This window comes from Drosophila subpulchrella, chromosome 2L (assembly GCF_014743375.2).
Source record: "Drosophila subpulchrella strain 33 F10 #4 breed RU33 chromosome 2L, RU_Dsub_v1.1 Primary Assembly, whole genome shotgun sequence".
Lineage (NCBI taxonomy): Eukaryota > Metazoa > Arthropoda > Insecta > Diptera > Drosophilidae > Drosophila > Drosophila subpulchrella.
In genome coordinates this window covers 16,255,505-16,277,369 of record NC_050610.1, presented here as the reverse complement: position 1 = coordinate 16,277,369, position 21,865 = coordinate 16,255,505, and the positions used below count along the sequence as shown (strand labels likewise).

The 21,865-nt window shown below is 36.5% G+C and overlaps 4 protein-coding genes across 4 annotated transcripts; 3 read left to right on the top strand and 1 right to left on the bottom strand.

Moving 5' to 3' along the window:
• Positions 1-119: 119 nt before the first annotated feature.
• Positions 120-2,454, top strand: LOC119546451. Its single transcript, XM_037852726.1, has 3 exons — positions 120-277; positions 1,550-1,627; positions 2,023-2,454. Exon 1 carries the CDS (start codon positions 143-145, stop codon positions 269-271), a length of 129 nt encoding a protein of 42 aa, XP_037708654.1. The 5' UTR covers positions 120-142; the 3' UTR covers positions 272-277; positions 1,550-1,627; positions 2,023-2,454.
• Positions 2,455-2,627: 173 nt separating this feature from the next.
• Positions 2,628-5,923, top strand: LOC119546450 (protein tyrosine phosphatase type IVA 1). The gene is made up of 4 exons (XM_037852724.1): positions 2,628-2,895; positions 2,961-3,127; positions 4,418-4,549; positions 4,612-5,923. The coding sequence occupies exons 1-4, from the start codon at positions 2,776-2,778 to the stop codon at positions 4,721-4,723; spliced, it is 531 nt and encodes a 176-aa protein (XP_037708652.1). The 5' UTR covers positions 2,628-2,775; the 3' UTR covers positions 4,724-5,923.
• Positions 5,924-6,174: 251 nt separating this feature from the next.
• On the top strand, positions 6,175-7,128 carry LOC119547869. Its single transcript, XM_037854905.1, has 5 exons — positions 6,175-6,294; positions 6,353-6,444; positions 6,506-6,525; positions 6,585-6,598; positions 6,934-7,128. The coding sequence occupies exons 1-5, from the start codon at positions 6,226-6,228 to the stop codon at positions 7,045-7,047; spliced, it is 309 nt and encodes a 102-aa protein (XP_037710833.1). The 5' UTR covers positions 6,175-6,225; the 3' UTR covers positions 7,048-7,128.
• Positions 7,129-7,345: 217 nt separating this feature from the next.
• LOC119546565 (voltage-dependent calcium channel subunit alpha-2/delta-3) lies at positions 7,346-20,608 on the bottom strand. Its single transcript, XM_037852938.1, has 11 exons — positions 19,841-20,608; positions 12,792-14,121; positions 11,989-12,165; positions 11,855-11,932; positions 11,422-11,798; positions 11,213-11,361; positions 10,612-11,117; positions 10,108-10,350; positions 9,946-10,039; positions 9,213-9,634; positions 7,346-9,016 (listed from the first exon to the last, which is right to left on the bottom strand). The coding sequence occupies exons 1-11, from the start codon at positions 20,002-20,004 to the stop codon at positions 8,906-8,908; spliced, it is 3,651 nt and encodes a 1,216-aa protein (XP_037708866.1). The 5' UTR covers positions 20,005-20,608; the 3' UTR covers positions 7,346-8,905.
• Positions 20,609-21,865: the final 1,257 nt, after the last annotated feature.

Below are 21,865 nucleotides of genomic sequence, written 5' to 3'. Positions count from 1 at the left end.
CGCGTGAGCAATTGGAGAGATGTGCGTCATGCGACTCTCTCCGCTCTCTCCGGCAATGGAGACTTACTGCCGGAAAGAGGGACACGATGTAGTCGTACAAATGGGCGGCGTTGAGTTGACAATCGCCAGTCGATAGCAAAACATGAGAGAGTGCTCATCGCGCAGCAATACGCGTCTGCTTAGTGTGGTAATCGTAATCGATCAACGTCTCAGAATCGACACTTGTCGATATTTAATCGAGATCCTTTCTCGCCGCATCACAGGCGATTAACGATAGGTAATTCTGATTTATTATCTGATTGCAAGATTGAGAAGGACCATCGTCATTGGTTCTCTAAAAACTGAGAGAAAGAGAGTGCTTTCCGATCCGCGGATAAAATCGTTTAGGGTCTTGGCAACCACACCGGTCAATATCTAATCGGGATTTCATATAGCCGCATTACAATCCCTATCGCAATCAGTAATTTTTTTTACCTCGTTCAAATGCATGGCAATATAGTATATATATTTATACATTCGCCTGTGTGACTTTTCAATTTCGCCAAGACGCAAAATACAAAAAATACATTGCATAAGTCACAAGTAAAAACCGAGTGGGAAATAGCATCAACAAAAAGTGTTGTTGCTTAACGTGTCATGAGGTAAACACACAGACAGGCAAATCTAGTATGTACTAGTATGTACTATGTGCATACGAACAACAAGTAAAAGTTTTCACTTCTATCAACAAAAAAAATTCCTTTTTTTTGCACCCGCTTCTTAATTAGTTCCACGCGTTTCTATAACATTCGCTATTCAATTATGTATTCTGCTAAAATCCAAATTCCTCTTCCCGGTAACAATCGTTGGTCGAAAATTCAATGGAACTGAATACTTTAGGCCAAAAATGCAAAAATAAACACAGGTCGCACTGTGCCCATAAAAAATGGAATATTTGCTTTAAGAGTTATCGCGTTTGTGTAGATATGAACGTTGTATATATGCGAAATACATATTATACAATCATTGTTCTGGCTCTGTCTTTATTTGTGAACTCATTTTATATATACATATGTTTTTCCCAAACAACAACGGAACATAAATATTGTAAATAAATGTTCTTGGAAACGAGCAGAAATTATCTTTGATCGCTTTGAGGGAATATTTTTAATGGTTGTCTTCAGAGAGCAGATGACCGACACATTTAAAATTTGACTGAAAGTTTTGAAAATATCCACTTGACTTATGAATTATATATTTTACATTTTCTTTCTTTTCCATGATTTAATCTTATTTTATTCTATTTGCCTTTGCTTGTAATTTTTGGCAGTGCCTCTTTGCCTTACAAATCGATTTTTATAAACAATGAGAAATTATTTTCCCAAAAAGCTTTTAGCTGCGGAAATGGGTTGAAGAGCAGCTTCCCTTTATTTATTAAATACTTTTATAGGGGTTTTAATATCTTTTTGGGTCAGCCAATCCTATAAATAAGCAGACAATCTTAACTATATTAAAGCTATAAATTTAATTTGCAAATATATTGTCTCATGTATTCTATTTGTATTTGCAGTTGGTTCGACCTGTTCCCACATCTATGGAGTTTCATCTAGACAGTGCAGAATACTGCCAGGCACAGCACAAATAAAAAGTGAGTATAAGAAATTTACGCCGAGGATTTGGGCTTTTTGTTTAATTAATTGGCTCAAGTAGCCCGTGCGTGAGAGTAGATGGCAATGGAAAGGTCACTTGACTTACTGTGAATTAAGCGCGGTGACCTTTCTGGACAATTGCCTGCTTGACCCGCCCTCAAGAACCAAGAACCAAGAACCAAGAACCAAGAACCCCATGGATAAGAGGCCAGTGTGGGACGAAAATGGCGAAAGTCTCAATTATTTCATTGCGTGTAATTGAGCTAAATTGTTTTTTAGTTTCCCACGAATTGTTTTCAATTGAATGAACAATGGGAAACCCAACAAAGAAGCTTGAACCAACTAACGCCAGATTTGTCTGGAACTCTACTCATTCATGTCTCATTCCTTGCAGGTAAGCAATCCTCAAACAAGGCGGTGATAGCCTGAGTGAACACGGTCACCTCTTCGGAAGTCGACGTCGATAAGTGGTGTGGATCAGATAAGCTAAATACCGTCAACGGATCAGCCGAAAAAGCGGCAGCACCGGCCCGAAAAAGCCAAAGTCTGTTCATCTATGGGAGAGAAAGCAAAAAACTAAATTTTTAGCATCGCGGTGATCGCAGATCATATCACAAGCAAGGAGAAATTTTAATTTTTAACAACGAAACTGAGAAAAAGTTGTAATATTTTCAAAAACAAAACTAAAACTGAGCCCAATTCATTTTTGTTAGCTTAAAATACGTGTGACACTTAACAGGGAATCACTTTTAGGTCACAGAAAACCGATTCATTTTCTTTGTGATAGAAGAAAAAATCCAAAATTGTACTTAATTAAAAAAAAAAACAATTAATTTTTACTTAAACGATAATTTAGGTTTGTGTTTTGGTGTAAATCATTTAAGCGTACGATACGAAAACAGAGTAAATTATATTTATATTTATTTTTTATACATAACTCAAACCTAAACGAAATTCAATTGTAAGCCTCTAACACGCTGAATTTTTAATCTAGAAATCGAACTACTTCCGTTAAAAAAAAACCAATCAAATCTTTGTGAAAACCAAACAAAAACCACACCTCAGATTGTAAGAAAGTAACAGACTTAACGTAAATAAGTGCACACGAGTCAGACAAACTCCTTCAGAACTGCTTTTGTAATTGTTTATGAGCATCACCATGCGTCAAAAAGATCTGCGCCCAGCCCCCGCTCTAATTGAGTACAAGGGCATGAAGTTCCTAATCACCGATCGACCATCAGACATAACAATTAACCATTACATTACGGTGAGCACCCCCACAATCATCATCTTATTCCGGAACCCCACTAATTTATTGTATCGCTTTCGTAGGAGCTGAAAAAGAACAATGTCAACACTGTGGTGCGCGTATGCGAGCCGAGTTATAATACCGACGAGCTCGAGACACAAGGCATTACCGTCAAGGACCTGGCCTTTGAGGACGGCACCTTCCCGCCTCAACAAGTCGTTGACGAGTGGTTTGAGGTCTTAAAGGATAAGTAAGTTAAATGATAACGCTCTTGCATACGCGTAGATTATTATTATTTAATTAATTATATCTTTGAATTTTAATCTCATTTTTGACATTGAGCGTGAGACATTTCTTTAAATTTCACAAGAATACTGGAGCTCTGAACCTATTTTAATGTAGTATTGGCCATTACGCTGTAATTAGAATAACTAAGAAGTAATTTTTGTGTTATATTAAAATTTAACAAAACAACATATTTAACTAAGAGTGTAAAAGTATTTTTCTTTTTCCGATCTAATACCATAAAATCACAGCTCCAGTGCAAATAGTTCCTTTACTAATCATAGTCTAGACATATGTAATTATATTGTATTATTTCATTCAAAATATAATTTCCAAGTTATCATTAACCATATTCGAAGTATACGCGAATATACAAAAAGAAACCAAGTGATTTTTATCAATTTATTCAGTATTATTTATTGCTTTGTGCCACTCAATCGAAAGATAAGCAAATATTTCAAAATTCAAAATGAAAGCCAACGAAAATCAATAAGCTGCGCTAGCCACATATCCAATGAGCTGTTAAAAAAAATGATCCACACTTTTAAAGAGGAGACCATTTAGAAGATGTATAGAACCTTGCTTTGTAGTCTCCGCAATCGCCTTAGCTGCTAACTTTGTATAATTTCCAATGCTCATCAGTTATAAGTTGCTGTACAGATTTTAGTTAAATCAAAACTTCTGCACATTCCTTCTCTCATACTCTCTATCTCTCTCAACGTTATCGTTTTGTAAAAACTTCGAATTCCACCCACCATAAACAACTTTAATTACCTGTAAGCTATCAAACTTGATCAATGAGAACTTACCTTACCTTCCTGTATGATTCGTTTCGTGTGCTATTTTATGATACCGCTGCTGCTGTGCCCTAGTTTTAGAAAGTCCACAAGCGCCACACTATCCTACTACAAACATAAGCGATTCTCGCTCAGACACATACCAAAAACAGTTCCACCAACAACAGCAACTGCAACTGCAATAAGAACTTCAGCAACCAGAGCCAGTCTATCCGCAGCATCAGGTCGGGCCACAGATACAATTCCCCTAACAGCCAATGATAATCTCCATGATAATGGCGAGGCAGCAACGGCAATTTATAATAATACTGCATTTGTTGATAATGAAACTTGTCGGTAAGCGTAGATCTAGATTTATAGGCCTTAGCCGAAAGCAATTTTAGTTTATATCAATTAAAGTAAGAAGAGGTCTTAATTTTACGTTGAAGTTTATAAATGTTTGAATTTTCCCTTTTTAGATATCAACAAAATCCCGAGGCTTGCGTCGCCGTTCATTGTGTAGCTGGTCTGGGACGGGCTCCTGTTCTGGTTGCCTTGGCACTGATTGAATTGGGCTTAAAATACGAGGCAGCTGTGGAAATGATTAGAGAGTGAGTACTGTTTGATCTAGGCTGAATGAATATTATTAACTAAACAATCCTATGTTTTACAGTAAACGACGTGGGGCCATCAATGCCAAGCAGCTATCCTTTTTGGAGAAATACAAGCCAAAGGCGCGACTAAAGCACAAAAATGGCCATAAGAATTCATGTTGTGTGCAATAGATTTCCAAAACCATATGTATATTCCCACCAGATAAAAAGTGTTCATTTTTTCAAAAACAAAAAAAAAACAGCAAGCGGAATAGAAAAGCAAGTAAAGAAATAAAAATTGATAGGCAACAAACACGAGAAAAGGAAATAACCAAGTACCACAGTGAACGCAAATTTGTAGACGGAAAATATGAACCACAGCCCCAGTAATTATTAAACCTCAAATCTCAAGTTGAAATGTATTGGCAACAATTGTGTAATTTGTATGTATTAATTAATGTAATTTATATTGTTATTTTACGATTCGATTCAGCCACCCCATACCAAGCTAAAAAAGAGTTTAATTTTACACCCACAGCTTATATAAACAGACACGCATATATTAATTACGAGCAGCCCGTATACCCCATTAAATGGTTGTAGAAGGCTCGTTAAAGTAGTAAAACCATGTTGTTCTGGATTAAACTGTTCTGGAATAAACAAAATAATTAAATGTAAAATCTGCAAACGAAGGAAATATTACAAAACTCTATAAAGAGCAAGCTAGAGGAAAAGTGTATGATGAAACAAAAAATATCTACTTAACAGTCATATTCTAAAAACGGGAAAATGTACTTAATCGCATATTAGTTTGGAGCTTAGCCCCCTTAAAATCTGCTTTATTTATATTTTACTGTTCATTTTCCCTTTAACTGTGGGCACATTTTAGCACTTAGCGAAGCAAGGCATGTTTCTAAATAGATATTTGAGTTTTAACTTTTACTGCAAACAAAAAACATTTATTTATATTACAGTCTGCTTATTAAATGCTAAATACGATGCTTATTTGAGAACTACAATACCAATCAGCCTCGCACATATATGCATAAATTCTTATGCATGTGTGTGTGACTCAAATATATATATCTATATATATATAATTAAATATATATATGTAGTATAAGACTACAAAGTTTTACATTAATGACTACATACATTTAAACTCAAAAATTGCATGCAGTAATCAAGCAAATAAAAAGAATACTTCAAACCAGCAACAGCAACAGCAACAAAAAGTAAAAAGAAAAATTGAGAAAATGAACATGAAAAAAAAATTAAACCTTATTGTAAACAACAAATTAACAAATTATTGTGTCTGAGAGGAGGCGATGAAAAAGCACGAAGAAAAAACACAAGCCGAAAATAAAAACAAATATAATGCTTAAAAAATAATTTATCCAAAATATTGAATTGTAATTTTTTAAAATGTTAGTCATTACAAGGAAATAAAAATGATCTATATTAAAACTAAAAAATCACCTCTATTGCTTAATTCCTATTTTAGTTTTTATAATTTGTGTTGGACATATTTTATATATTTCTAACGTATGTATGAGAGTTGTAGTAAACTGTTCCACTTAGTGAAGTGTAAATGTTAATTCATTCGTTCTAATGAGACTTAGTTACACTGCAGATGCCAGAAAACTAAAATCTTCCGTTTAGTTTACTTTTTACAGCTAGGGAAACAAAACGAAATGTCGAAATGGTACTATCTACTATTATTGGTTTTCTTGGTGCCACGTAGCCATTCCAAAGAAAACAGTGTAAGATGTGCTTTTAACCCACTTGAAAACTATTTTATTAACTCAAAAATATATAAAGACTTCGCTGTTTGATGCAACCGAGGATCTTCTGTTGAAAATTGGGATGCATCAGAAATCGCTGTACAATGCAAATCAAACTTGCCCGAATAGGTTTGTAAAATAGTTTTGTTAAACTATTAATTATCTGAAAGTATTTTTTTTTGTTCTTCAGAAGTGCCCAACTGGTTAAAGGTATGTTTTGTAAATATATGTTTTTCAGAACTTTATTAAAATAATATGAAATATTTCAGAAGTACACGATAAAGTAAGTCTGTATTAATTTTATGTAATATCAGTAATGGGTTCGACTTTTCCAACTGAGCTAATGAAAAAATCGTTTTTCACATAAAGTAGTAGTGCATATCAAAAAACATCAACAATGTTTCATGTACGCCGCGCTTCTGAAAAAATTAGATTTTTTAAAGATGTTTACTTTAAATATTCTTAGCACCGTTAAATAGACAACAAAAAATTCTACAAATTAACAGATAATTACCATACCGATACTCTTTTCTTCGTATGCTCAGTTGGAAAAACCTATTTTATTAACCTTTTATTACAACCTATTTTATTGAAAACCCAACTTTTTTTTACTATCAGTATGCTAATGCCAGCAATTTACTGGAAGTGATTCGGGAGCAATACTTGTTTTTGAAGAAAACGTATACAAATGTCTGCACAATAAAAACAGGAACTAACATAACAGGACCTTGAATATGCCGTTCAACAAATAAATTAAAAATGATGTTAATTTACATATTAAAGTCTAAAAACGATTACATTTTAATCCCTTTATTCGAATTACTTTTTTTCATTTGGCCTTTCATAGATCAGCGGTCGGCAGCGTCCCATTAAGCGTTCATAGGGCATAGTTCTGCCTAGCCTCTGTCGGCACACGAACAGCGTCTTCACACGCACATCGTTTGTCAGGGTGTCCCGGTGTGTTTGTTTTAGCAGCACTTACCTCATTAAAAATCCACAAAAAATATTTAAAACCTTTATAGTATTTTTCGACGATTAGTTCATTTATTTTACTAAGGAAATTTAAAATTTTTATCGTTTTTTAGGTTTAGTGGACATGTCATATACATACATTGTGTATACGAGTCGAAATTGAATAAAACGTGATTAAAAAGAGTCGTAAACTCATAGAGATGAACATTAATTGGTTAATGAATTTGCAAATCCACGTATACCAATATGACTAGATTTTGTTATTTAATATTTTTTATACATCTTACAACGTTTAAACACTCCAAAAAATAAATGTTGTATTAGTAATTCAGTTTGTTTAAAAAATTACATTTAATAGTTAACTGTTTTCATTCCATTTTTCATTCATCATAGCATCTTAGCTCAGCTTTAAAAACGCCATTTCATTTTGATTTCATTTCCTTGAAAATAATCTTAATTTAACTTGTCTTCTTTACAATATTACATATTTTGGTTTTGGTTTCTATGCATAAATTCATAAAGTTCATAAATTGTTTCCACATTCGAAATACGATACAAAGGCAATTAGGTTTTGGTATTCATTTTAGGTTAGGATTTCCGTTCCATATTCTGTGTAAATCTTGCTAAAGTTTTTTTGACTAAGTGTAAGGCCTGAATAGAGCAGTAAATTATAGATGGGTTTTCAAACTCAGCATTGAACAAGTATTGCATACTTTACAGGTGGTCCTAAATTTTGTCTTTATAAATCTGTGCGTTAACTCTGCCGTTTTAAAAACACTATACTCAATAATATACACTTTACAAAGAAGAAAAAAACGTATAAAAAATGTTGCCATATTAAGATTAAGTATTATCTGTTGTAAACCGTTTTGGGTGTGTACAAATAAGAAAACCATATTTTCTTTTCGGCTGCAACAAAATGACAAAATTGCCCTAATAAAATTAAGTGTTTTTGTCTTGTTTTTGTTATTTTATCATTTCATCGTATTATCATATTTATAAGTTTTCATTGTTGTAAAAAATCAACTAAGTTTTATAAAATTACAAAAATAATTGTCATTCGAATTATTTTTGTTCACCTTTACTAATTTTTGCTAATTTATTTGGCATTGGTTGCACCATATTAATCTATCAAAATAGTCAGTGAAACGTTGTTTTTTTTTTATCTATAGGCGTTAGTATATAAAAAAACGCTACTTTCATTAATATTCTAAGAAACTGTGGAAGGAGCAGCTTGGGACTAGGAAACTCATCGTGTGAAAAGGGTTTTCTCCTTAAATGGTTGGTCTTTAAGTTGCCTCCTCGTTTAGCAGCAGCCTTCATCAATTCACTACGTTTGTAAAATAAAGTAAGACCCAGTTTCATAACATTTTGGCGCAGTTTGTAAGTCTAAGAGTTGAAATTGTTCTTGCTTATTTAGTGGTTTTAAGTACCGAAGATTGTGCCAGTTTTGGTTTGGTTTGCGTTGTTGTTAAACATTCGACAAGTATTGGACTACGGCATAGTTTACAATCTATAGAAAACAAAAATATATATATTTATGTATAAACAACAAACCGATCGTAGTCGCGTATAGTACATAATATTTGTATAATATATAGTTTTGTGTACATTAGCCCTAACGCATAAAGCTGTGCGTCAGGTAAAACATTAAAATTATGGTCAGCGGCAGCAGCTGAAGAGTTAAACCCAGCCGCGAGGCATTGCCGCAATAGGTGTACAGTTCCTCCTGCAAAATATAAATAAAAAATAAAATTTTAAAAAATGATCTTAATTATGAATTATTTATAACTAAACGCAACAGTATAAGACAGACTAAAAGAAAATTAAACCTCTGACATAACTAGAGGTAGAGTAATACTGAGTATATTTTTACTTGGACTTAGAAAGATATAAGCCTCCAAGAATACTACTTCAATACTCACATCCTCGTGCTCCGTGTAGCACTCTTCGATGCGTCGCCGTTCGTAGAAGCTCATGTTGAGCTTATAGCAGGGAAACTCCTTATCGTATTCCATCCGTTGGGGCTCGGTGGTCAGGCGAACGCTGCGCGATGGCATCAGGACATTGACCACCACAAGGACCAGATTCGAGTTGGGTATCTTCTTGACCCAAAAAGGTCTTGTTGAGGGCGCCTCCACGACGTCATTGATGTTCGCCAATTCAGCGGGCTGCAGGGCGTACAGAGTGGATCGCATGTCACAGGCCTTATAGATGGGATCCGGTTCGGGTTCATCGAACATAGCGTTCTCATCGTCGCTATCGTCTTTTGGCTTGGCAGCCGAGGCTTTTCCACCATCGCCAACGGCCACGTACTCGTCTTCGATCTCATCCGTATACTCCATAACTAAAATGGGAATCATACGGTTAGGAAAGCGTGAAGGACAGTGAAGATAGATAATTATAAAATATTATATTATTTTAAAAAGTTCCATCCAAAAATTTAGCTTCACATGAAGTATATTTTTGAGTTAGGGTACAAAACTGTATGAATTACATATTTTGATAGCAAAACAATCTAACTGTGGGGAAATTACTGAAGGAAATTTGTATCTTTGTAAATGTCAAACTGTAACACAAGTTTAAAGTACATATTTTCAAAATATAGTTGGATTACAAAGTTTTTCGTAAATGTAACTAATAATGAAAAACACTTACATGGTGCTCCATCAGCCCACCACTGAATCCTCTGGTACTGAAAGAAAAGGCGTCCCACCAGCCACTTCCAGCCGAAACTCAACAGCCGAAGGGGCTTAAATAGGGAGAATAAGGTTCAGTTAAATTTTAGATATAAAAGACAACTACAATATCTGGACTTACATGCAAGAGGCCGTGGCCATCGCTACCTGCCTTTGGCTCCTCCTTGCACTGTTCCTGGTAGTCATAGACCTCTATGCTCAGAAATATGCCCTTTTCCACCATCGCAGACATCACATCGCCGTGGAACTCCCCAAAGAACTTGCCAGTGGTGTTGATATTCTGTCCAATCACTACGTACGCATTATTGTCAATCACTACACAATCCACTTCGTCGTCCGTGCAGATGGACTGGCAATGGTTGCACTATATAAAGATTAATTAAGATTAATTATATTCCATATCATTCAAGCAGATCTAGAAAAAAATTTAAAATATATCTGATAGATCTTTAAAACTATAACATAAACAAAGAATATTTCTCTTATTCTCACATGAAGCAACTACAGCGTTAAAAAACCAAAAGATAGAAAAACAAATGTCAAGAAAATAAAAACCTGTTTGAAAAAGTACTAAAAAGTACTTAAAGTAATCTTTAATAGTGTTGTAAAGGTGCCTTCGACTCACATGATCCACAGCGGTAATGTTGAAGAAGCGCTCCCACATGCGAGCGTGGGAAAACTGGAAGCCCACCACGCAGGCCGGAGCCTCCTTGCCGCCATCCCTTGGAAAGATGGCGTGCGAGGCGGTGACCTTGACCTCGCTATCCTCCATTTCATCGTCGTAGTGCTTCACCGAGTAGACGAAGCTCTCCGATCGGTCCTCATGATGCTGCAGGATTGCACTCTTGTACCAGGTCTCGTCGATGGCCGTGGTGTGGTAATCCCCGAATTCCCGATCCGTGTCCACCTCAACCTCCCCGAAAATGAACTGCCAGCGGGTCAGGCCACTCATGGTGGCCACAAACCGCAGATCAGCACCGAATCGCTTTATCAACTGGCGCTCCTCGTTGCTCTCAAATCGCCAAACGCCGTAACTGGAGTTCGTCACCTTGGCGTCGAAGATGAGCAGGTTAACCAGCTCCTTGTTGCAATAGTAGGCATCATCACCCAGGGTTTTGCGGCCACAGTTTACTGGAAAGAAATATATAATCGTTAATATTAAAATTTAATCAAATTTATTATACTTCTAAAATTTCAATTTCTATTCCAAAAATTAGAACACTCACGTTCATCTTTGTCATCCCAATCAGATTCATCCTCGGCATATTGCTCTGGCCACTTCCAATCGTTCATCATCTTGCCCAGAAACTCACGTAACTCATCCTCAGGTGTTTTGAACTCATGACCCTCCAGATAATGATACTTGCAGTAAACCCTATGGAATAACGAAAATGTACTTGAATTACATTTCCGGGAAAAAAGTTTTTTGGCCTACCAATCTGGATGAACCTTCCAATTGTCACCCATAAAGAAATCCGATATATTTATCTTCATGTGCTTGTTCTTGTCCACCTCCTCGCCCACCTTAATCCAAGTTTTGCCATATTCGGTGGGCATAACGATGCCCAAGGTGAATGGAGTGTTTGGCAAGGGGGCAAAGAAGTAGTCTTGTTTCTCCTCGGAAACGCGTCGCATCTTGTCGTAGTGGAACTTCACGGATATGCTCTTGAACTCATTGCTTTGATGTCGCACCATGGCATTGCGAATATTTAGAATGGATTCCCCTGGCTCACGAGGACTTTGGTCCTCGAAGAGATGCTCCACCTCGGTGAAGTCGATGCTGTTGTAGTTCGGATTCATTTTGCCGTGGGTCTGGTTTATAAATAATTATAAGTTCAAGGTATTGTATTAAGATGACAACAACTTACACCAATGGGACGCAGATCGGGATGCAGCAGAACATATCCATTGTTGGACACCACAAAGGAGTAGCCATTGACACCCAGCTAAAAAATATGCTTTATGAGTACCCAAAATGTCGTCCAAACTCCTCTTTACCCACCTTGTAGGGTAGTGTCAGCTTGTCTATATCTTCCACGGGCACGTCCGTTCCAGCGACTCCCAACAAACGTGCCCTCGGATTGGTGCTGTTGGCGTGGCGATAAAAGCGATCAAATGCGGGCACCCCCACAGAAATCATTAATCGAGGTCGTCGCTCAACCGAGGTTTTCGGATCGTACTGTTTGGGAAAACAATAATTTTTTTTTTTTAATATTTAATTAGAATAATGTGAAATTGTTGGTTACACATAGTTAACTTTATCATTTTGTGTTTGACTTTATAAGGTCCTAACGTATATCAAAGCTCTGTGGTAGCCACAGTTCAAAAGTTAAATATTTCTGCTTTAAAAAGAGAACTTATATTTTTCTAATTCTTATCAGCATACAGCCTAAGTTTCATAACAATCGAAAAAATATTATGGTCAAAAAGATGATTTTACTGCTCCCAAAATGGCGCTATTAAGAGACTTGATTTTTAAAAGTCCTAACAAATTTCAAAGTTCTTTGGTAGCCACAGTTCAAAAGTAAGAAATTTCTGTTCTGAAGAGAAAACAAATATTCTTACAACATTTATCAACATTCCAAGTTTCATAACAATGGAAAAATACGATAGTCAGATAGATGATTTTACTGCTCCCGAAATGGTGCTATTAAGAGTACATAAAATCAATAAATAAAGGACGAGTATTTTTTTAACACTTGTTAAAACTTAACAAACATTTTTTCCTTCAAAGCATGAAAAAAATTGTAAACAGTTTGATTTTCTTGAGTTAGTTATGTACTCTTAAAAAAAGTAAGCACTTACCGTCTTGTCGGTGAAGGCGTGCGTCCAGGTGGGCGGATGCTGTTCGTTCTGCAGCACTAGGGGCGTGGCAATGACATCAACGTACTTGAGCACCTCCTCGTGGACCTCATCCAAAGTTTGGACATGCGAGTAGTATCCCCGATTCAGACAGGCCATCCACTGGATTTCGCGCACCTTGGTAACCTCCTTGCCCAGCAGATAGGTAAAAATTCTAGTGTTCATCCGCGAGGTGCCGTTCTCGCCGTTTCCCCAGTTGTACTTCTGAAAGACTTCGGTGGTATTTCCCGCTACTCCGTCGGTTACCAGCATTATGGCCTGGTTGCAGGTGGAATTGGTGCTACAATGACGACTGTCATAGTACTTTTGCAGCAGCTGGAAGGCTGAGTCGTAGGCTAACGTAAGATTAGCATAGCCCTCGGGAAGTGGTAGGCTTTCGATGTGCTGGTTAAAGACCTCGATATTTTCGGGTGTGGCCTGCACGAGGGCTCCACTGAAACAGGGTATAATGTCCTTCACCTCATTCGAATACTGCAAAATGGTGAAGAAATCATTGTTGGAAAATGTTTCCAAGATACTGCGAATTGTGAACTTGGCAATGTGATGCCGAAAACCCGTCATCGAACCCGAACGATCCAGCAGAATAACAACATCCTTCGAGCAGGTGGCCGTTTCAATATACCAGGATCTCTTCCGGCAATCGTAAGTGTCAGCATCATCGGGATTTGGTTTTGTATCCGTCCACTGGGCAGCCGGATAATGTCGCAGGATACCCGTATCGGAGCCGAAGTATTGCCATGACAAGGCCGGATCGGATTGGTAGTTCTGCCGGAAGACCTCGTCCAGCTGCTCGGACCACATAATGGTCTTTAGCACCCGTTTCGAACGATCCCAAATGTTCGAGGGCACATGCACCGAACTGTGCTCCGTATCCACCGGCGTATTGTAGAAGTGTGTATCCGGATTCAATTCCATATCCCGATACATCCACTCGTACTCCTCCTCATTCGGTTGCAGTTTCTCGGAACTATTACCATTGAACTTCGAATATTTGCTAGATATATAGGTGAAGTTCTGCAGCGCATAGGTGAGATTGAACTCAAAGTTCTCGTTAACGTATTCGGCCCGCTCCTGGATGCACCGCACCGCATCCATCTTTCTGGCCAGCATCCTGCCCACATTTTTCGTAATCGACTTGATCAGTTCGGTGCCGTTCTTCAGCTCCACGCGGGCATTGTACTCCTTGTACTTCTCCTTGATCTCCTGCGACTTGGTGATCTTCTGCGCCAGCGCGAACAGCTCGTCACCAAACTGGGTTGCCCACTTGCCGACGCTGCAATAAAAAATCCCTGGTGAATAACTTGTAATCATTTTGATATTTTCAATAAAATTATAAAACAAGAAAGAACGCTATAGTCGATGGCCTCGACCATTAGAAACCCGTTACTCAGTTAATGGTAATGCGAGGGAGCCAATCGTATGTTTCCGAGATGTTACACTTTATTTAACTTTATTTGAAACCATTTTTAACATGTAGATGGTAAATATTGACCACAAAATACCCTTTACACTTTTACAAAATAAAAATGTAGGCGCTAGGCAGGATTTAGGGCGTTAGATTGGCCGGGACACCCTTCTGAAATAAAGTACCGCTGCGCAAGAACCTCAAGAATTTGCATGCCAAATCCCAACGTTTTAGCCATCATATATAATAATCTACAGATTCCGAGATCTCAGCGTTCATACGGATGGACGGACAGACTGACAGGCGGAAATGGCTAGTTCGAACGACTAGTGATCCTGATCAAGGATATTTATATACCTTATAGGGTTGGAATCGCTTCCTTCTACGTGTTTCATCCCGATGAATATATTATAACCTTTTATTCTATTAGTGACAAGTATAACCAGTAAGCGCAAGTTTTTAAGTTTTTAATAATATAATGTTAAAAAAAATTTAGACAATCGTTGGATAACCTAATATCTTAGTGTTAATATCTGCATAAGTTTTAAAAGCATTAGATCTGTTTATTTAAGTCCTCGCAATTTATAAGCACGTAGATATGTATATATGTAACTTTACAAAGGTCTTTTGCTCGCTGATTATATCCCATTAGATTTTTCAGGATTAATAACCGAATAAGTCTTAATTCTGAATTGCAGACAATTTTTCTTAAAATTAATTTTAAATACAGCAAATATATTTGTTGAATTGTAAAACTCATTTATGCCCTCAAGAATAGCACAAGGTTTAATGTTTTCGTTTTTTCTAAAGCAAACATGCTTTTTGTCCAATTAAAACCTTGTCATGTAAAGCATACCCCCATAAAAGGGGGTAAACAGTAAACAACACTTTGTCGACGTCAGAATTGCGCCAGCGAGATGTCAACCACCTGTCCGAGTTCCGTTAATTCAATTAGCGCACATGTTTGCCAGTGGCGTGTGGGGGGCGCGGCTGGGTGGTGGGTGGGTGGTGTTTGCACCTCCTTACACCTTACACCTGGCCACAAAGAGGTGACAAAGCCGTATTCCTGGCAGCGCAGTCGACGTTCCACCACGAACAGCTGTTTGAGATTGAGAAATCAACAAGTGCCTGCGTGCGCAGCTTTTTTCTCTTCTAAAAACACTTTCTCTTTAAAAACACTTTCTCTTTAAAACACTTTTTCTTCAAAACACTTTCTCTTAAATATATATCTTGTTTTTGGGAGGATTCCATTAGTTAATGCATGCGATAAGCAATAAACAGTCCAGCGGTAGGTTGTAAAAGTTCAAAGGTTGAGATAGCCAAAAGACTTCGAAATGACACTGGACAATGTAGCAAATCATCATTAATTTACTTCTTAATACTACCTCACAAAAAAAAATAAATGCTACACCTAAGTATACAAATACAAAAACAATATATTACTACAGCTTTTTAATATATAAAAATATATAATATTTAATGTTCTGTTAGGAGCAACTTAACTTCATTTTCAAAAACAAAGTTCAATGGGTAATTATAAAATATATGTTTTAATGAAAATTAAATAAAAAATGTTTTGGAAATATACTTTCCCCTTTGAATTGCAACCAGCTTATTTTATTTAATTCGTTTGAGTACTAACTAAAATTTTGAAACAGATATAAAATATTATATACTGACATACTAAATAAAATTAAAGCTTCACAATAGGCAAATGTTCAGCTCTAATATTTCTTAAAATGTCAGATCTTGGGAGAGTCCCTAGGGTAGTCCAAAATTTGAAAATGTCAGAACGCCTTCGGACATGATTATTGTGAACATTATTCATTGCTCATTCATAATTGGCCAACAGACTGACCAAAGGCATTGGGATTTTTTATTAAGCAATAATGACCTAGTCTACAGTCCAGAGAGTACATTTTAATATTAAAAAATGTGTAAAAATCTTTAAACATTACTATTGTCTGCCATAGTGACAATGCAATAATCAATGGTAATGTATCTTTTCTATAGTATTAAGAATGGAATAAATAGAAAATACAATTAGAATGGTTGGTTCAAGAGTAGAAGCGTCTTTAGCCAATATTTATTAAACTTTCATTGATGGGCCAAAAATATATATGATCAGCACTGGTGTTGTTATATATTTTTGGTGTTTTTAAACATATAACCTCCTAAGCTTGGAAATTATATTTTTTAATTAGTTCTGAATTTTGTATTTAATTTTATCAAAATCGGACGACTATATCATATAGCTGCCATAGGAACGATCAGAAAATTGGTGGGAAAATAATATGAAACAAATTATAGCTTCGGTGTTTTTTGACATATTATCTTATACTATTGGGAATACCATTTTTGTATTTTAAAGAATTTTAAATTAAACTTAATAATTATAATTGCAAGGGTATACAAACTTCGGCTTGCCGAAGTCAACTTCCTTTCTTGTTGTTAAACCTTTGTATAAGTTTAGATATCCAATTCATGGGTCGCGAGGTGATAGTGTATTTTAGAAAGCGCATTAATAGTTTACTTAGCTTCGCCTAGCCAAATGCACTGGCCTGGCAATCGTTCGCGTGAGAGTTTGGCATTTACTATAAACATTTCAGGCATTCTGTGCCTGCGCATGACCGCACCATTTCATTCCGCTCTTTGACTCTTTTCTCGGTGAGGAAATCTCTTGACGTGGCTTTTGATGTCGCCGACGCTGCCGGCGGCGCTGTTTCGGCCATTTTCATTTCACTTCTGTCGCCGACGTTGCCTTTGACACAGTTATTCCGCCAGCCCCGAAGCGCCCCGAAATACCCCCCCATATATGAATAGCCCCTACATACCCCGAAATACCCTCATAGACACCCTCAAGTGTTTTGGCCCGGTCGGCTCTCGGTGAAATTGTTTTTGTCGCTGGTTGGTAGTTGGAAATAAATAATGCCTCTCTGGCCTTTATTGCGTTCTGGAGTTGTTCTATTAATTTGGCCACATTGCTTTGTCGTCTCTCGGCCGTACCGTCATTGTTTTAGATGGCCCTTGTTAGTCCCGACCCCTGAAGATAGGAAACCCGCAACAACTCGGGGGAAATGTATTATTTACACTTTCATCATAAACGGAAATCATGGTACCACAGAAACTCTGACTTAGCAGTTTACAAGAATTTTTGACAGTGACAATCTTAAAAATCTTAATGTTTTAATATCTTTTTAAGGCAGATATATTTAATTTAATCTTACAAAGTAAATAAACCTCATTTTTAAGAAGTTTATTAGTTGCTTTTTATAAGGTCATAATTAGTTATAACTGTTCGTATCTTAGTTTATACTTATATTTTGTTAAGTTTACTAAAAGATACCTATTTTATTTTGAGATTAAACAAACGGAATTCTATAATATAATATATTTTAAATTTTATAAAAAATTTCTATGATTAAGTATTTAATATATATGCTTTGCGGACCTAGTCAAACAATTATATGTTCACATTTTTAAGAAGACTAGCCAAACTCAATTTCAACAATGTTTTACATTTTATATTGAATTTTTATTACGGTTCCCTGGGGCTTAAACAGCCATATTCTATTTATGCTCGCCATGCTGCAATGCGCCAAAAATCCCAATTTTCTATTTAATATTCTTTGTAATGTGAACGGACATTAAACGATTTCTCGGTCTCTGCTTTTTTCCAGGCCGCAATTTAGTGGCTATTTAGTAGCGCTAATTTGGTTGGGGAAATTTTATTATGGGGGTTTTTGGTCTTTAATATTTGATTATTTATCATCCCATGCCGTAGTTGGCTAATTGGACATTTACTTTATTATAATTTATGTGGCCTTGCTAAACTTTTTATGAGTCATTTAGATTTGTTTGTGCAGTTATTTTGGGGTTTCTATTGATTCAAGCGTATTTCTCCAAAAAATAATGTCTTATAATATTTACAATCTAATGATTTTCAAAATAAAATTAAAAGAGTTTAAAAACAAAACCATATATAATTCATTATTAGCATTACTCAATTAAGTCGCCAGCATGTACTAAAACGTTTATAAAAGAAAAATAATTTAATTAGGCTTCCCCAGGTCTCCTATTTACCTTAATTAATTGCCCAACTTTTGGCATTATGTTTGGCGGGCGCAAACAAAATGTCCAATAAAATATTCATTTAGCGTAAATAGGCGTCTGCGTTTCAACCGGCTCTACCTGTTCGCGTCATTCCCAAAGTCAGCATGTCAGACAAATAATTTTGATGTGACTTTATGAGAACTTGGGGCACAGAACAGAAATTGCGAAGCTCTGCGGCCCTCGAGCAAGGGATATTATATCAGGGAGAGAAAAATCTAGAGGAGCGGTATGAGTAACTGCGGGTGAAAATGCTGACGCACAGAGTAGAATAAAAATGTTCCGAACAAAAGACAAGACGCTTAAACACGCAATGGGAAATGGCAAAAAAAATATGGGTACACGACCTTTGGAATACCTCGATAGGAGAATAAAATAACTCAATTATTTATAAAATGAAAATCATTTTAAAGATCATTGGGTGGTATTTTAATTTATTTTAAATTATCAAGTATGATTGAAACTGAATTTATATTATATAGCAAGCAGGAAACGCACCATCATTTTTCTATTCAATACATTTATTACTTATTTTAAATGCCCTAAAGTCTCTAAATGTCTACGTTATTAAGTTTGCAGATGATAAATTAAGTTCCAGCATTTGAAAGCAGTGGCTTTAACATCTTTCTACAATCCTGAATACGCACTTGTACATATGTATATGTAGAATATCATTTGCGTGGTCTTAACTCAAAAGCAAGGTAAATTGATTTTCATTAGTGAGCAGAATTGTTGAAATGAATACCAGGAAATGAGCTGACGGATGAAAATCCAAGTCTCGATTATAATGGGGAAGGTGCTTCGAAATTGAAATTGTCTTATAAATCAAGCAAGTGAGCTTGTGAGCATAAATTGTGACAGGAAAATTAAGGTTAAGCCATAGTCCACAATCGATTGAATATTTTTGGTTATACTTAAACTGCTTTACTTTAAAATAATTTAAGACTTTATTAATTAATAAATAATTTTGGTAAACATGTAAAACGTTGAAATTAATATGAAATGTAGAAAATGGGTTGCATTATATTTAAGAGATACATATTTTATAAAATTAATTCAAATTCCTGGAAGTCGTAATCAATAAAAAACATATTTATTTGTTAATTTTAAGCTTTTTACTTTCTGTTTAGGTATTTGTTGTTAAGTATTTTGCTTGTAAACATGTGACCTCCGTTCGTATACGTCCCAAATAGGTTTATTTAAAGCCCTTAGCCGAATAGGCCCATTTAATGCCTACAGGGAATATTTCGTAGGAGAAAAAGCCGCGCGGCTGCCAACGAAATTAGCATAAAATGTACGAAAAATTAACGAGCGACTTTGACAACGAGATGGGGGCGGTGTGAGCACGCCTGCTAATTGACTGGTTTTCAAAAAACCCGCCCATTTCACCCATGTCAGCCCCATTCGAAATCGTTGCGTGCCCATTAAGGGTAAATATCCTGCTGACCAATTTCCACCTGGTGGGTGGCAGACTTACGCTTCATCCGCCGCCGAGGCCTCCGCCGCCCAATGGGCGGAGGTCGAGGGGGTGGTGCCGCCATGCGGACCGCAAATCAGCAACAACAACAGCGGCTGGGAGAGGAAAAATGCGGTCAAAATGACAGCGAAATGTGTCATCAACTTTTCGCATAAACCAAACATTTTTCTCGCATTTTCCTTGTGTTTTTTTTTCTTGTTGTTTTCTCTGTCGATTCGATTCGTTTCTCACTGGTATTGCTTGTAAGGACTATTTTTATGGCATTTGTCCCCGTTTTTTTTTGGTCAAAAGAACGTGGAAAACCCCTTCAAAATTGATATACAATTTAGGGTGGAGTCGCAAAGTTGACTGCGACGCAAGCAGAGCTTTTCTTTTCGCTCTTCACCACACACAGACACAGTGGTCACAGACACAAACACACCGAACGGCATACGGGGCGTATGCGTAATGCGAATAATAATAACGATAATAACTGCGATTAAAGCGAGCCCGTGGAAAATGCGATTCTATACATTTTTAATTTTTTTTCGGTTGGTTTTTATCTGAAAAGTGGCCACGATTTTCGTAATTTATTTTCGTATTTTAGTTTTCCCTCAGAGCTGCGTGCGTTGAAATTTTCTATATATAAACGGCGGGGCTCCGAACGATTTGATTACACATATGGAACACACTGTCGTTTGTCACTGTGTATGTGTATGTGGACGGGGCGATGTTGAATTTTCCGCGGTTTTTCCTATTTTCCGTGCCACGAGCCGCCGATGTCGAAGAGCTGCGAACAACTGAAAAATGGGGAAAACTTAATCGGATTTCTGGCAACCTCAAAATGCTTTCCGTTTCTCTTCAATACCCGCGCTCACTCTTTCAAGAGAGAGTCCTATTTTTGGTGTCTCTCTGCATGTTTACATTTTGAATGTCGCAAACAGCTGTTCTCGTCGGTTTTCCTTTATCTATTGATTTTCTCACAAGGGAATCCGTTGAATTTTCCCACGCGCCTCCTCTTTGTGCCGCATATTCACAACAGAGAGCCGGATTTTCCTATTTGCCACTTTCTAAAAGAGCTCTCGAGAAGAGAATTATCGAGAATCCCACACCCCAAGAGTTTTTAGAAATGATTTTCGATGCCCATGGATATTATTCATAGCTTTGTTGACTCAAGAGATTTGTTTGTGAAACGGTTTATTTATAGAGGTTTTTCAGTGTTTCTAGGCAAGGAGTTGAGAACTCAATTGGTATCACTGTTTGCTGTAAAAGAGATAGTAAACATTTTAGGATCCCTTAGTAGAAATCTTTATTATGATTTTTTATTTGTTGGGGAATTTTATAACTTATGTATAAACTTGCTTATAAAAATGGTACTATTCAGAAAGGAAATGGTACTATGTATTTCGATAAATATTTCTTAATATTTCATAGCTCATAATGTTTTAATAATTTTTGTTTTTCGGAATATATTAATTTACCAGAATTTTTTAGGTTTTTGTTGGCTAATTAGTTTTAAAATTTGTTTATGTTTTTAATAGCTAATTAGTTTGAAAAGAAGCTTAACATAATTTTAACAAGGGATTCAAGATGTGTTCCACCAAAACTATTAATTATTTATCTGAAGCTGTACATATATTAAATTAAAATGACTCCTGACTCCACTTAAAGTCCCTCTTGAATGCTATCTCCTGGGATGGCGTATTAATTGCCGAGTCACAATCATATGCCGCCTGCATATTTCATGAGCCTTAAAAACAGGCTTTGGGGTACAATCATCTTGCCATAATCCCGGTCCAAAAATTCTGGCCTGCGTTTACCAACAAAATCCAATTTCGGTTAGCGCAAAAACCGAAAAAAAGCACAGACACACATGTGAAACGAGAAAGTTGAAGAGCGCCTACCGCACATCGGTAGCGAACCCTCGCCGAAACATCCAAAATATACACACACACAGGACTTCTGACAAGGACGTGCAGGATGCCAAGCATCAGTACACAGACCTGGAGAGACAGGGGTCAGAGGTTGCCATGATGACGATGACAA